The sequence below is a fragment of the Copadichromis virginalis genome, linkage group LG9, assembly GCF_057382275.1.
Source record: "Copadichromis virginalis isolate Kocher_CV1m ecotype Utaka linkage group LG9, C_Virginalis_male_GT1.1, whole genome shotgun sequence".
Taxonomy (NCBI): Eukaryota; Metazoa; Chordata; class Actinopteri; order Cichliformes; family Cichlidae; genus Copadichromis; species Copadichromis virginalis.
In genome coordinates this window covers 33,286,411-33,303,614 of record NC_140626.1, presented here as the reverse complement: position 1 = coordinate 33,303,614, position 17,204 = coordinate 33,286,411, and the positions used below count along the sequence as shown (strand labels likewise).

General features: G+C 43.5%; 1 protein-coding gene across 1 annotated transcript; it reads right to left on the bottom strand.

Annotated features, from left to right (window-relative positions):
* Positions 1-87: 87 nt before the first annotated feature.
* On the bottom strand, positions 88-9,117 carry LOC146702336 (uncharacterized). The gene is made up of 3 exons (XM_085468804.1): positions 8,994-9,117; positions 7,903-8,582; positions 88-231 (listed from the first exon to the last, which is right to left on the bottom strand). The coding sequence occupies exons 1-2, from the start codon at positions 9,009-9,011 to the stop codon at positions 7,926-7,928; spliced, it is 675 nt and encodes a 224-aa protein (XP_085324930.1). The 5' UTR covers positions 9,012-9,117; the 3' UTR covers positions 88-231; positions 7,903-7,925.
* Positions 9,118-17,204: the final 8,087 nt, after the last annotated feature.

Genomic DNA, 17,204 nt, shown 5'->3' with positions numbered 1-17,204 from the left:
GCTTTTTAACCCCACTGTGAATGACTTCATGTCGTTTTAATTCACTTGGTTTGGAGAAGCCTCTCCCACATTCTTTGCAGAAGTTCATTTTGTCTCCAGTGTGTCTACGCTGATGTATTTTCAGGCTTTCTGGTAATTGAAAGTTTTTCCACAAAGGTCACAGTGAAACTCTTTCCCACCACCACAGTGACGACAGGGTTGAGAATTGGATCCATCTGTGTCGCTCTGCTTCTAAACAAAGACACAAACACAGTAAGTCAGGGAATTCCTTCAACATTTTAATCCTGAACATCGCCTGAAACAAAGAGCATCTCCCAATTTAATGTAGAGGAACAGCAACAAGCACTGGTACTGTATAAGTTTTCTACAGTACCAGTTTTTGCTTCCCACTGTCACCAAAGTGCTTGCTCATAGGGGGTCATATGATTGTTGGGATTTTCTCTGTATCTATTATTGTAGAATCTACTGTACAATATAAAACACCTTGACGCGACTGTTGTTGTGATTTGGTGTTATATAAATAAGATTGAATTGAATCTTGAAAATTCATGACTATGTCATAAATTGCAGGGACAAGGTTAAAAACTTGGGCGTGTGGTTCAACATGGCGCTCTCCTTCGAGTCTCATGTAAAAGAGACAACAAAGACCGCCTTTTGTCATTTGAGGAACATAGCTAAAATCAGACAAGTTTTATCAAACTACACTGCAGAGGTTCTTCTCCACGCATTTGTGTCTTCACGTATCGATTATGGTAAATCTCTCCTTTCTGGGCTACCAAAGAAAGGTTTTAGAGGTTTACAGATGGTGAAAAATGCAGCTGCTCACATTTGAACTAAAACTGGAACATTTGAGCACAATACCCCTGCATTGAAATCACTTCATTGGCTACCTTGTGAGGTTCGACAGATTTTAAGGTCCTGCTGCTCACCTACAAGGCTTTAAATGGTTTGGCACCTTCATACCTCTCTGATCTTTTGAACCCTTATGTTCCATCCCATGCTCTCCGATCCCAGGATTCTGGTCATTCAAAAGTTCCTAGAGCCAGAAAAATAACTATTGGGGGAGCGTGCTTTTTCTTTTCCTGCCCCGTTTTTGTGGAACAACCTCCCTCAAGATATTAGTGGAGCCTCTGTGCAGGTTTTTACAGCTAAGTTGAAGACCCACTAGTTCACCCTATCCTACACATCTTAATTATTGTTTTTAACTTTTATTGCTATGCATCACTTTCATTTATTTCTTTATTTTTAAATAGCTGTACAGAACTTTGTCTGAAAGCGCTTCATAAATAAAGTTCTTCTTCTTATGTTTTTGTGTCTTTGTTTTCTGTTTACTTTTTTATTTTGATTAGAGAAAAGGTGAGCCTAAGTCTTTTTAACCTATAACAACTGTGATACTTGCTTCTACTTTTTTTTTTTTTTTTTTAGAAGTGAGTAAGTGACGGACAAGGTAAGCGACTCATGTTGTAACTGACGTCAGACACCGGAGATTTTGGCGGAAAATTAAAGCAAATGGTAGTTTAGATTTGAACAAATTCATTTAAGCTTCAGCATTACCAAATACACTTATCAATTGTCTTATAACTAACACTATTTGTCTAAATAATCTCCAACACCCTGGAGAACAATGAGGAGAGTTTAGAGACTCTCCAAGATTATATTGATCAGTGCTTTCAGGATCTCGTGATGAAGAAGACCCCGTGTGCAGCTGAGACGCCGTCGAAAAGACAACGCCCGGCAGATTCCCCTGGCTCAACATCGCCAGCCGGCAAAGATATTGCCGACATATTGGAGTCAATCGACAAGCGATTGTCCAGTTTCGACGCAAGGCTGTCCTTGGTGGAGATTCTTCACCGAGAATTTAAATGCTTGCGAGAATCCCTGGAGTACAGCCAGCAGCAGGTGGAAACGCTTGCTGCTGAAAATGCCACGCTAAGGGAGTCGGTGAAATGTCTCACAGATAATGTTACCCAGCTCAATAGAGAAAATAAAAAAATAAAAGAAACAGTTATCGATCTACAAGCTCGTAGCATGCGTGATAATCTGGTATTTTCTGGTATTCCAGAAGCCGCTGGAGAGGACGCGGAGACCACGGTAAAAAGCTTCATCAAAACCCACCTGAAGCTGCCGGAGGACACTGTGAAGAACATCGTCTTCGATCGGGTACATCGCCTCGGCCCCATTCGGGCTACGGCCGGGAGACCACGTCCTATCGTGGCCAAATTCGGCCACTTCAAACAAAAGCAACATGTGAAAAGCCGCGGCAGGGAATTAAAAGGAACAGACTTCAGCGTGAACGACCAGTTCCCCAAAGAGATCTTGGAACGACGCAGGGTCCTCTTCCCAATCCGACGCGGCTTCATCCAGAAGGGCTCCCGCGCTGTCATCGCTGTGGACCGGCTGTACGTGGACGGACAGCTCCACCGCGACCCCAACATCACTCCGTGGCTGTATTAACCTCACACCAGATAAGAATCAGCTGCACCATTTCCCTATCCACTCACACTAACTTGCATTAACATCTGTTTAACTTACCAGCATCAAATCGCATCTTAAAGTGTGATTTCATAGCAGAATTAACACCGTCACTCTCCGTCAGTGATTTAATTGGAATGTTTACGCTTTGTTTCTGTTTTTTTTTTTCTTCTCGTTTTTTTTTTTTTTTTTTTCCCCTCTCTTTTCCCCCTCTTGGTTTTATGCTGCTCACCCCTGTCCTTGGTTTCTTTCTTTATTCCTTTCACTGCCTCGATCACCTGCTTCGACACTCATCCACAAACATCCTTTATTTCGACACATACGCACCATGCGCTCAACGGCAGCACATTTACATCAGTCAGACAGCGCACACAGTCGTTTAGGATACACACACACTTAAGCCAAGCCTACTCATATTAGTAACTATGCATACACAAAGTCCGACTCAGGGAGCATCTCGCCACACATTTTTTCTCTCTCTCCTTCTCTTTATTTATGAACAAGTGACGTATTCTCTCCACCTGTCTAAGCGACGCACACAGCATACATCCCTAGTTATACACAAACATCTATGGGTACACTGAGGTTCATTACATGGAATATAAATGGAGCTGGCTCCAGAGAAAAGAGGTTAAAAATATTTAACCAACTCAAAAAACTACAGGCGGATGTTGTCCTATTACAAGAGACCCACAGACCTCTTAGAGGTTCGAATGAACTTAAAACACCTGAGTTTCCTAATGTGTTCTCAGCTTGTTATAATTCTAGACAAAGGGGAGCAGCAATTTTAATACATAAAAATATTAATTTCACAGTACTCGATACAGTTATAGATCCAGAGGGCAGATTCTTAATCATTAAACTATCTATACTTGATAAAAAGCTATGTATTGCAAGTGTATATGGTCCAAATGTTGATGATCCCTCATTCTTTCACGGTTTTTTCAGTGCACTCTCTGAACACTTAGATGGCACACTTGTTCTTGGAGGTGACCTCAACCTTGGACTAAATGAAGACATGGATAGGCTCAATACAGCGGGAACTCAGCGTAATTGGCAGTCCACAAATATAATCAAACAGTATATGAGCGACTTTGGTCTTTGCGATGCATGGCGCTCCCTTCACCCCACCAGTAAGGAATATACTTTTTTCTCACATGTCCATCACTCTTACTCTAGTCTGGATTATTTTTTGGTCAGCAGCTCACTGCTGAACGACATTTCAGATACTGAGATTCACCCTATAGCTGTCAGCGATCATGGTCCTGTATCTTTAACACTAATGCACAAGAATAATACTACGCCAAGAAAAAACTGGAGATTTAATATATCACTACTTAAAGATGAAGACTTTATTAAATATTTTAAAAAAGAGTGGACTTCATATTTGAACTATAATGACACTCCCGAAACATCAGCTTCTGTTCTATGGGAAGCAGGGAAAGCTGTGATGAGAGGTAAAATAATTTCTTTCTCATCACATAAAAAGAAAAAAGAAAACACAAATATTCAGGAATTAGAAAAAAACATCAAATCACTAGAAGAAGCCTACGCGTCCCACCAAGATCAGGAAACATTGAACAAAATACGCAAAACAAAACTAGAATTAAATGAGATAATTGATAAAAAAACAAAATTCTTAGTACAAAGACTACGCCTACAAAATTATGAACATGGTAATAAATCAGGTCAATTTCTAGCAAACCAGCTAAAAATAAATAAAGAAAAAACAACTATATGTGCTGTTCAAGATTCATCTGGGAACACATTATATGAACCGATACAAATAAACAACATTTTCAGGGATTTCTATAAAACGTTGTATTCACCACAAATAAACCCATCTAAAAAAGAAATTGATCAGTTTTTGGACAACATAACTCTTCCAAAATTATTGGACACTCAAGCAATGGCACTGGATTCACCACTGACACCAGGTGAACTCCAGGAAGCCCTGATAAGTATGCACAATAATAAGGCTCCAAGTCCAGATGGCTTTCCTGCAGAATTCTACAAAGAATTCTGGTCGATTCTAGCACCAGTTTTCTACAGAACGTTGTTGGAAATTAAAGAAAAGGGCAGACTTCCATCAAATATGAATTCTGCAAACATTAATCTCCTGCTAAAACCAGGCAAAGACCCTGTATATCCCTCAAGCTATCGTCCAATATCCCTTATAAATGTAGACCTTAAAATAATCTGCAAAGCTCTCTCAAAGAGACTGGAGAAAATAACCCCCCTCTTAATTCATCCTGACCAAACTGGTTTCATAAAAGGTAGGCACTCATCAACAAATACACGTAGATTACTTAATTTGATAGACTACTCATACAGTAAAAACCTAGAAACTACAATATTCTCTTTAGACGCAGAAAAAGCATTTGACAGAGTTAACTGGAAATTTCTATTTGCAACTTTACACAAATTTGGTTTTGGATCCTCTTTCATAAACTGGTTAAAAATATTATATAATTCCCCAACAGCTTGTGTTAGAACAAATGACCAGACATCCTAAAGCTTCTGTCTCTTGAGGGGCACCAGGCAGGGATGCCCACTCTCCCCTTCACTATTTGCAATTTTTATTGAACCACTAGCAGCAGCAATTAGACAGAATTCAGTAATTAAGGGCATAAAATGCAAGAACGTGGAACATAAAATCAGCCTTTATGCGGATGATGTGTTACTCTTTCTCCAAAATTCACAAACCAATATCTCTGGGGTGATTGAATTGATAAACTCTTTTGCAAGAATATCAGATTACTCAATTAACTGGTCAAAATCTACAGTCCTACCGATTAATTGCTCCTTCCATAATTCCTCTTCTACACCACTGCAATCGGGAAATATAAAATATTTAGGTATTAATGTTTCTCCCAAGCTTGCAGATCTAACTAAATTAAACCATATCCCACTTTTAAAGAAGGTAGAAGATGATCTGGCTAGATGGAAATGTCTACCCATATCACTCATGGGAAGGGCTGCCGCTATAAAAATGATGGTCTTACCAAAAATAAATGATTTATTCTCAATGATCCCAACTAAACCGCCACAAGATTGGTTCAGATCTCTAGATTCATGTATGTCCAAATTCCTTTGGAAAAATAAACCCCCACGTATAAGCTTAAAAACACTACAAAAGACCAAGGATAAAGGAGGACTAGAACTGCCTAACTTTCAGCACTACTTCTTAGCCAACAGGCTTCAGTTTATCTCAGGATGGCTAAAACATACCCTCTTAGATGAACCTTGGCTAGATGTAGAACAAGCACTCTGCAATAATCTAGAGATCTCAGACCTACCATTTATCAGCTCAAACATCCAACGACATGAATGCTTTAAAAGCATCAACATCAGCTCTTCTCTGACAGCATGGTGGGAGTTTCTAAAATTGACGGCGTCTTCATTAATCCCATGCAAACGTACACCTATCTGGAAGAACCCTGACATATTACAAAACAATAATATGATAAACTTTTCAGATTGGAGTGATAAAGGAATCAAATATTTAGAACATATACTAGAAGGAACAGAATTTATTTCATTTGACGGACTAGTTACAAAATATGGGATCAACAAGAAAAGATTTTTAGAATATCAACAAATTAAATCCATAGTAAAAAAGAAATTTAAACCGGGTCAAGTTGAACTACAAACACCACCAAGTGTGGTTCAATTTCTTACTCTTAAACCCCCCAAATTACTATCCAAAATATACAGAATGCTTTCTAAAACAGATGAATCAATATCACTTCTCTCTCACCTTAGAACACACATGCATCAACACTACAATGAGCGGGTGGAGGGAGGTTTGGAGTCTTCTCTCACCCCCATTCTCTGCGACCTGCTGGAGCAGGGGGGCTAGGAGGAGGAGTTGGCCGTCCGACTGCGGTCTGGAGTGTGGAGCCTTCCTGCTGCTGCGGAGTCGGGGCGGTCTGCCTCCCCCCACCGCAGGGAAAAGGGAAACACCACCTGGGTCTGGGTGCAGTTCCCCCCTCCAGGGGCGGGGGCACCTAGACCCGGTTTGTAGAGTACGCTTGGGGAGTGTGATCGTGTGTACAACGTCTCTTTATGTCTGTCTCCACATTGGTTGAGTGTGGAGTAAGTGCATATGAGAGCATGAGGGTGGGAATGGATGTTTGTGTCTGTGTGTGCCTGTATGTCTGTGTCTATATGTCAGGTTGGGTGTCAGGCGCCACCTCTCTGGGGACATCTCAGGCCCTCCAAGGTTTGGAGGCCTATCTCCACCCACCACCACTTCCCCTGCCAGTGGCGGACCCCCTCAGACATCGGTGCGTTGGTGGTTCTTTGTGTCTGGGGATGGGCGTCCAGGTACACACCGGCTCACTCCTTGGCGGCCGCTTATCGGGGCCTGGAGCCTGGGGCTCGCTCGGGCCACTTCGGAGGTGGGGTGCCCCCGGCCTCTCGTCCTGGGGCTCGGTCACTCAGGCGCAGCTGGCTGCCGGCGGAGCTCACGGGCGCGTCACTGCAACTCCCCCTGGCTTCTGCTCCGCGGCTGCTGAGTGAGCCCTCATCTGGGACTCTCCTCAGCTCTTTCTGGGACAGTGGCGCAGCTGCCCCTCTGTTGGTCTTCCTTGGTCTCTTGTGTTCTGGGGGCCTCTGGATGTCTGGAGTTTTGATCTCCTCCATACCTGCTTCATGCCCTGGAGGACGGGGCTGTGGCCCCCCCACACCCTCTAGCAGATCATTACATGAAGGAACCTTTTAAAAAACAAAAAACAAGCGCGTCCATGCTCACAGGTGTACACACGGGTGATCACACCCACAAACTACACCCTTTTTGGCTCCTACCTCAAAGCACACTGTGTTCTGTTGATCTTATGTGCTGCACAATAATGTTTAACATTTAGTATTTACTGTCATATTCCCATATATCATTGTGATGTTGTTTATTCTATTACTCTTGTTCTCTTCTGCTTGTTTTCTTTTTTCTTTCTCAACAGGTGATCCAGGTGATTGATAGATGCATTTTTTTTTCTCTGCCTGTTCTGTTGGTTTATGTTTTTTGCCCTTCTCCCCCGTCCCTCTTCTCAGCTGTTTCTCTTTCCTTCTTTCTTTCTCCCCTTCTTTCCCCCAGTCAAGTCTGTCCCGTATTCAGTAAGTGAAAATAAAATAAACAATAAAAGGTGAATCAAATGGACCATTACGGCAAGGCTGGGATGGTCAGTTTGGTAAAGTAAATCCGTTGGGCATCTTTCTTTGCCTTTAGACAACAATTCTGATGCAAAAGAGCCAAACGGGACAGGCAAAAAAAGAAAAAAGATACTTGCTTCTACTAATAACACTCAGCTTACTGGACGAAAATAACACATTTTTTCAATCAGTTCATCCAATATAACTCCATAAGTTTACTGATCTGACTTGTTCCAAACACTCAGTCTAAAATAAGAAGATAATAATATAAATACATACCTCACAGTACTGCACTTGTAGAGTTACTTTCTGGTGTGGATCTTTTGGTGTTTTCTCAGGGAATGTGGAGATTTGAAAGTCTTATCACACAGGTCACATTTATAAGGTCTCTCCTCATTGTGGGTAAACATGTGTTGTTGTAAATGTACATTCCTTGTAAATAGTTTTCCACACTGATCACAGAAATAAACATCATGTCCAGTGTGACTGCGTAAGTGTATATTTCGTGACTCTATACGGCGGAATGTTTTTCCACAAAAATAACAGGGGTACGCTTTGCTTCCAGAGTGGGTAACTTGATGACGCTTTAAGTTTTTACTTTGAGCAAAAGATTTTCCACACAAATCACAGTTGTACGGTTTAATTGCACTGTGGATGAGTTGGTGTCTTTTTAAGGTTCCAGCCAGGGTAAAAGATTTTCCACACAAGTCACAGCTGTACGCTTTAATTCCACTGTGGATGAGTTGGTGTGTTTTCAGGTGTTGAGCCTGGATAAAAGATTTTCCACACAAGTCACAGCTGTACGGTTTAATTCCACTGTGGATGAGTTGGTGTCTTTTCAGGTGTTGAGCTCGGGTAAAATCCTTCCCACACTCGTCACAGCTGTATTTCTTCTCCCCCTTTCTTCTTTTAGGTTTGTCGTCCTCCTGAGAGCGCTGACTTCTCGCTCCATGTTGGTCCTGCAGTGACAGAGATACAAACAGAGGCAGTGAGTGAAATGCAGTCGTGGAACAAACTGAAACTGCCTCCATTAGTGGAATCAAAGAGGTCAAGAAACACGTTGTAGGTGTGTTACCACCACCTTCTGGTGATAGTTTCACACTACAATGATGTGCTACAATAAGACTTGTCAAAGGGGAAAATCTTTTATGTCATAAAAATATTGTGAGTTCAACTGATGATGATGTTGTTTCAATGTGTGCTGATAAAATATGATCTTTGTATTTTCTTGTAACTTCTGTGGTTTTTGTTTGTGAATGTAGCTTCTGTATGTGTGGAGGAGGAGCCCAGGATGGAAAAGATAAAGCTGCTGTTAACAACCAGCTGTGCACACAGTTTCAATAACAGCGTAACTGAGATACTTTTCTCACCTCCTGTGTTGAAGTCATTGTTTCCTCTCTAGTGGCTGAGCTGAGTCCAAATGGCTGAAACTTTTCCTCTGCTGCTCCACCAGACTCTTCTCCTCCTGTTACTCAGCTGGGACACAAAAGTATAGATATGTATTTTATCCCTGGCAAGAAGAAGCAGAGCAAATAAACATTACTACACTCATCAGTAACAATACCTATGAAGGAGGGGTGGAGCAGAACCGGAATACAGTATTCGGAAAGGCACACAAAAAAACCAAACAAAAAATAATAATTATTATTTTTTTACGAATATTTATTTCGAACAAATACTTAAAAAATATTTATATTTGGGAACAAGGGAAAACTTTATATGAAACAGCTGAGTTTCCTTGAGAGACTGCAGAACAGTACTGGATGAGTGAGTGACGTGTGAAAGAGGTGACTGACACAGGCTGCTCCACACAGCGACAGAGACGGCTCGGCTGAGCAAAAAAAAAACACTGAACTGCATCACTATTTTTGTTCAATAGATTTTTTGGACCTTAACTGTGTTCTGGAGGCAGTTTATAGGTTTCGCGAAGATCGGGAGATTATTTCATTACGCTGCACTATTGACATCTGCATTCGGGTGCTCTTATGTTCACTCTGTTTACGTAGCTCTGTTAGCTTGGTAATTTAGACAACAGGCTGTTGACAGAGTAACGATAAAGTTCGGTAAAAAGGTTAAAACAATGATTGTGTCGAATGTATGCACTTGTGCGAGCTATATAGTACATTTAGGTTACTTAGGTATTTCAACCTATGCTAAGGTTAACCTTAGTTGTTGGTTTAACCATGGTTGAGGCAATGGCTGTTATGTTATTTTCTTTTCAGTGACGTTACATGTTCATTGCTGGATTTATGGAAAGAAAAAATCAACTAATACTGCCTATCCATAGTTGCTATAATGGATACAATTAAAGAATACTTACACTATAACATTAATTACAAGCGTAACACAAAAAATTGATTTTTATGCCCAGCTTGAATTTTACTCAAATACAAATACTTTTCCCCCCTCAATAAATACAAATACAGATACTGGCTGCTTTGCACATCTCTACTATGAAGCTTCAAGGTGAAATCCCAGGAGCAACTACAAAAAGAAAGTCATCAGCTGCCTACAAGAACTTGAAAGGGAAAAGGCCACTGAGTAGGGCTGGGCGATATGGCCTAAAATTCATAAGGTGATATAATTTGAAGCATGTGCGGTAACGATATATATCGTGATATATTCTTTTCTTCTGTATAACGTATTTTCCACACTAAAAATCTTTTAATTTTCTCAAAAATCGAGAGTGTGCCTTATGTATGAATTCTGGTTGTGCTTACTGACCTCGAACCGATTTCTGCGTGCAGAAATCTGTTAAAAAATGTTTTAGTACAACTTTGGTAAGCTGCACAGCTTGATGGATTGTCAGAGCATTATGGCTGTCGTAGTGAAAAGCTTCGCGGAGTAATCTGGGTCCAAAACTCCGTCAACTTCAGGTCCCAAAGTCAAACGAATACTAAGAGTTAAAAACGGTCTAAATTCTTTCATCTTTAATTAAATCATCAGCGTTGCTGCTTTATCGGGTGTAACAATTAAGTTTTACATCGATGCATCCATGAAAACAGAATTTATTAAATTTAACAGAGATAGAAGTTAACAGGAAGTTAGCTCGCTAGTTTACACCTAAACATGACATGTTCTAAGAGATTTTTGAAACTAATTCAAACGTACAGCTCTGCTATCACTTCCAACATAAATGAAGACAGAAAACTAAACAGCAGTGGCCTTTGAGGGGTTACTGAAGTTTGACTACCTGATATATAATGTTGTGCTACGTGATTGCTAGCGACACAGCTATGTTAGCATAACATTAGCCCAATGAAGCTGGAGGATGAACGCCAACTTTTTTTCCACTCATTAAAAGTTAACGTGAGGGATTCTGGTGGTCAGGGACAAATGCAATCGTATAGCAGGATGCTGTACACGGGGCAAACTTCAGTCAGGAGAACAACTGAGATCATTCATCCACAATACGAGGTTAGTTATTAAGATAAGATAAGATAAGATAAGATAAGATAAGATAAGATAACCTTTATTAGTCCCACACGTGGGAAATTTGTTTTGTCACAGCAGGAAGTGGACAGTGCAAAAGTTATGACGCAAAAATTAGAATACAATAAGAATAAATACAGTACACAGCTGTACAGAATAGAATAAAATAATATACTATATACAGTAGAATAAAATAGAATAAAAATATACAATAAGATAAAAATAGAATACGAATGCTATATACAACTGAGTAAAAATACAACGATGCCAGAAAAGATTATTGCACTTAGTATTATTGCATATGTGTGGATGTGTGTGTTTGATCAGCTGCAAAAGTCTTTGTTGTGGAGTCTGACAGCAGTGGGGAGGAAAGACCTGCGAAATCTCTCCGTCCCACACCGTGGGTGCCGCAGTCTCCCACTGAAGGAGCTGCTCAGTGCTGTCACAGTCTGCTGCATGGGGTGGGAGACGTTGTCTAACAGGGATGACAGCTTAGCCGCCATTCTCCTGTCACTCACCACCTCCACTGGGTCCAGAGGGCATCCTAGAACAGAGCTGGCCCTTCGGATCACCCTGTTCAGTCTCTTCCTGTCCCCAGCAGAGATGCTGCCGCCCCAGCAGACCACACCATAAAAGATAGCAGAAGCCACCACAGAGTCATAGAAGGTCTTCAGGAGTGGGCCCTCCACCCCAAACGACCTGAGTCTCCGCAGCAGGTACAGCCTGCTCTGCCCTTTCCTGTAGAGGGCGTCTGAGTTATGAGTCCAGTCCAGTCTGTTGTTCAGATGAACACCAAGGTACCTGTAGCTGTCCACAGCCTCAATGTCCATACCCTGGATGTTCAGTGGTTGCAGTGGAGAATGCTTGTGCCTGCGGAAGTCTACCACCAGCTCCTTGGTTTTACTGGCGTTGATCTGGAGGTAGTTCAGCTGGCACCAGTCCACAAAGTCTTGAGTCAGTCCTCTGTACTCCTTGTCGTCCCCATCAGTGATGAGGCCGACTATTGCAGAGTCATCAGAGAACTTCTGCAGGAAGCACTGGGTGGAATTGTGGGAGAAGTCTGCAGTGTAGATGGTGAAGAGGAACGGAGCCAGAACCGTTCCCTGTGGGGCCCCCGTACTGCAGACGACCATGTCCGACACACAGCCCTGAGTCCTCACATACTGTGGTCGGTCGGTGAGGTAGTCCAAAATCCAGGTAGTGAGGTGATGGTCCACTCCAGAGTTCTCCAGCTTGTCCTTCAGAACCGAGGGAAGAATAGTGTTGAAGGCACTGGAGAAATCAAAGAACATGATTCTCACAGTGCTTCCAGCGGTCTCCAGGTGAGCGAGGGAACGATGTAGGAGGTGAATGACGGCATCATCCGCTCCAATGCCAGGCTGGTAGGCAAACTGAAGTGGGTCCAGTGATGAGCTTGTTAGGCGCCGAAGCTGAGCCAGGACCAACCGCTCCAGGGTCTTCATCAGGTGAGATGTCAGAGCCACCGGCCTGTAGCTGTTGAGGTCCTTGGGGCGTGAAGTCTTTGGCACTGGTACAACACAGGAGGTTTTCCAGAGCTGTGGGACTCTTCCCAACCTCAGGCTCAGGTTGAAGAGGTGCTCCATCACCCCACACAGTTGGTCCGCGCAGGACCTGACGACCCTCGAGCTGATGCCATCTGGGCCCGCTGCCTTCTTGCCATTAATCCTCCTCAGTTCCCTCCTAACCTGGGTGGTTGAGAGAGACAGGCTGGAGCCTTGTGTTGAGTGTGTATTGGATGCTGTTGTTGGGGGTGGGGAGGAGTGAGCAGGGTGAATAGAGGAGGTGTGAAGTGTCTGAGGTGGAACAGCAGCAGTGGGGGTGGGTGAGTCTGCAGCCAATGTTGTAGACTGTCTCATGGTTGAATCAAATCTGTTGAAGAAATGATTCAGTTCATTTGCCCATCTCACATCCTTCCCAGGCAGAGAGTTCTGCTGTTTGTGGCCTGAGATGGTTCTGAGGCCTCTCCAGACTTCACCAACGTTGTTTTGCTGAAGCTGGTTCTCCATCTTCTGCCTGTAGCTGTCCTTCCCATTCCTTATCAGTCCCCTCAACTCTCTCTGCACCCTTTTCAACTCCTCTTTGTCTTTGGATTTGAAGGCCCTCCTCTTCTGCTTGAGGACAGCTTTAATTTCTGGGGTAATCCAAGGTTTGTTGTTGGAGAAACACCGTACAGTCCTGGTAGGTACGGTGTTATCCACACAGAAATTAATATAGTCAGTAATGCATGTAGTAAGGCTGTCGATGTCCTCTCCATGGTCGTCACAGATCACCTCCCACACAGTCGACTCAAAACAGTCCTTAAGAGCCTCCTCGCTCTCCTCTGACCATCTCTGCACTGTGCGGGTGGCTGGTGGCACCCTGCGCACTAAGGGCTCATACACAGGGACAAGGTGCACCAGGTTGTGGTCAGATTTGCCCAGTGGAGGGAGAGGTGATGAACTGTATGCCTCTTCAGCATTGGCATACAGTAAGTCCAGTGTTTTATTGTCTCTGGTTGAGCAGGTCACATACTGGGTGAAGGTGGGCAGTGTGGAGTCCAAAGAGGCATGATTGAAGTCCCCTGATATTATGAGAAGGGCTCTCGGAGATTGTGTTTGCAGTCTGCTGACCACTGAGTGGAGAGTGTCACAGGCTGCATCCGCGTTGGCCGAGGGGGGGACATACGCTGTTGTTGCGATAACATGCGAGAATTCCCGGGGCAGATAGTACGGACGCATGCTAACGGCTAACAGCTCAATGTCTCTGCTGCAGAGTTGTTCTTTCACAGTGATGTGCCCAGGGTTACACCATCTGTCGTTCACAAAAACTGCCAGTCCCCCTCCTTTCCTCTTACCGCTCTCTCTCGTCCTGTCCGCTCGCAGCATCTGAAATCCCGGTAGTGTCACGCTTGTGTCCGGAGTTAGCGGTGTTAGCCACGACTCCGTTAGCATCATGATGCTACATTGCCGGTACTCCCTCTGTGACCAGGTTAGCGACGTGAGCGCATCCATCTTATTGGGCAAAGATCTTAATTATTATCATTAATATGACAACAACTACTACTGCTGCTACTACTGCACATTCACCCAGTGTGTGTGTGTATATATATATATATATATATATATATATATATATATATATATAAATAAAATGTTCTTCCTCTACACCCCCCCCAATTTTTGCACATGTCGAGGAGCGTGTCAGGCTACATTTCACTGTATGTTATACTTGTATAACTATGCATGTGACAAATAAAGAACCTTGAACCTTGAACATGGGAATAGAGCAGCTGCGAGAGAATTCAACATTAATGAATCAATGTTACGGAAGTGGAGGAAGCGCAGTTTTTGGCTTTCCCCAAATTTCAAAAGTGCTTCATCTCTTTGCTATGACTGTCGCCATAATTTGCAGATGATAATGGTTTTAGCCGCTGCGATGCTTTCGACCAAAACAGGCGCCGCTCGATGACATCATCAACATGCACTATCGCGATAGAGCGATATAGTCAAAATCTCTATCGTTGGTCAAATTTATATTGTTTCTATCGTATATCGTTTATATCGCCCACCCCTACCACTGAGCTCCCTGCATACCACCACCTTTACCCAGGGGATGCTACACCCTGTATATATTTCAAAATAAAAAATAAAAAAAAGCTCAGTTTCCTACAATGGCGGCAGCCGGTTAGTTTTAATATTACTCTTATCATTCTTTCTGGGTCACAAAATAAACGTTTAACATCTTTTTTGTCTTTCACTACTCAGGTTAAACATGATATATGAGTCACTTGGATAACTTAGAAATGTTATTGTTTGGCTTTTTTTAGTATTTTATTTGTTCCTGAGTAAATCGGTTTGGCTGAGATTAAAGTTATAGTTTTTACACAGCTGAATAAACGTCAAGCAGACAACTGATTATCAGAAGTGTGAGATGCTCGAGAATATACTCCGATGTAGACGGCTGAGTTTATTAAACTCCACCGAAACAATCTGCAAATGTAATTAAAATGTAATAAAAATGGTAAAATGGTAAATGGCCTGTATTTGTATAGTGCTTTACTAGTCCCTAAGGACCCCAATTGACCACATTCCTATAACGATCCCACACACATTAGGTGGTACTCCATTATAACACAAAATTCCTTTATTTAACACATCACCAAGACCATCTGTGACAGCGTTCAAGTTTTACAACAACTAAAAGGGATACAGAAAATACACACTGATATATTACATACATACGAATTTATAAGTTAAATATAGTGTACAATAACCAAGCTGTTATCAACCATCATTAACTATTAAACTATTGTTTACGGAAGCGGTTGTGGGATTCATCGGGAAACTAGCGGATGATACCGTGGAGACAAAGACTATCACAACGTTTCCCAACCAGAAGCCGTGGGTGGATAAAACCATCCGCGACGCTCTGAGATCCCGCACCGCTGCCTACAACACGGGACTCATGACGGGGGACATGGACCCGTACAAAGCCGCGTCATATAACGTGCGGAGGGCGGTGAAAGAGGCGAAGCAGCGCTACGGGAGGAAACTAGAGTCACAACTCCAACAGAGTGACTCTAGGAGCCTGTGGCGGGGACTAAGGACAATAACGGACTATAAAGCACCAACAACCGGTATGACGAACGCGGCCGTGACTCTGGCAGACGAGCTGAACACTTTCTATGCTCGCTTCGAGGCTGCAGCTAAGGACTCCAACAATGCTAGTGTTAGCGGCGCTAACGGCTGCAGACAGGAAGATACTGCCAGCACTGGAAACGTGCTCGTCATCTCCGAGCATGAAGTAAGGAGAGCCTTCAAGAGAGTGAACACCAGGAAAGCAGCAGGACCAGACGGCATCCCAGGTCGTATCTTAAGAGACTGCGCATACCAGCTAGCTCCTGTGTTCACTGAGATATTCAACATCTCTTTATCTCAGTCGGTGATCCCCACATGCTTCAAAGAGTCCATCATTGTTCCTGTCCCGAAGAAACCCCACCCTGCTTCTCTCAATGACTATCGCCCTGTAGCCCTCACCTCAGTAGTGATGAAGTGCTTTGAACGCCTGGTCAGAGACTTCATCATTTCTTCACTACCAGACACACTGGACCCACTACAGTTTGCTTACCGTCCAAATCGATCCACAGACGATGCCATCTCTCATCTCCTCCACACATCACTCACTCACTTGGACACTAGAAGGGGGAATTATGTTAAAATGCTCTTCATAGACTACAGCTCTGCATTTAACACCATAATTCCCTCCACACTCACCACCAAGCTGGAGCATCTGGGACTCAGCTCATCTATGTGTCTGTGGATCTCCAACTTCCTAACTGGCAGACCACAGGCAGTAAGGATGGGCGGACATGTCTCAGCCTCCACCACTCTCAGCACTGGAGCCCCCCAGGGGTGTGTTCTGAGCCCCCTGCTGTACTCTTTGTACACATATGACTGTGTGGCCACTACCAGCTCCACCACCATCATCAAGTTTGCTGACGACACCGTCGTGGTGGGCCTGATCTCTGATAACAACGAGACGGCCTACCTGAAGGAGATTAGGAATCTGGAGAACTGGTGCCAGAGGAACAACCTCCTTCTAAACGTCAGTAAGACAAAGGAGCTGATAGTGGACTTCAGCACTAAGCAGGAGAGGAACTACCAGACCCCCGTCATCAACGAGTGCCCAGTGGAGAGAGTGGACAGCTTCAAATACCTCGGAGTTCACATCACACAGGACCTGTCATGGTCCTGTCACATCAACACCGTGGTGAAAAAGGCCCGACAGCGTCTCTACCACCTCAGACGCTTGAGAGACTTCCAACTGCCCTCCAAGGTGCTCAGGAACTTTTACTCCTGCACCATAGAGAGCATCCTGATGGGAAACATCTTAACCTGGTTCGGGAACAGCACCATGCAGGACAGACGAGCTCTACAGAGGGTTGTGCGATCAGCTGAGCGCACCATCCGCTCCGAGCTCCCTGACCTGCACTCAATCTACAGCAGGCGGTGCTGGACCAAGGCCAGGAAGATGGTGAAGGACCTCAGCCATCCCAACAACAGACTGTTCTCTCTGTTGAGGTCAGGAAAGCGATTCCGCTCCCTGAAGACCAACACAGAGAGACTGAGGAGGAGCTTCTTCCCGCAGGC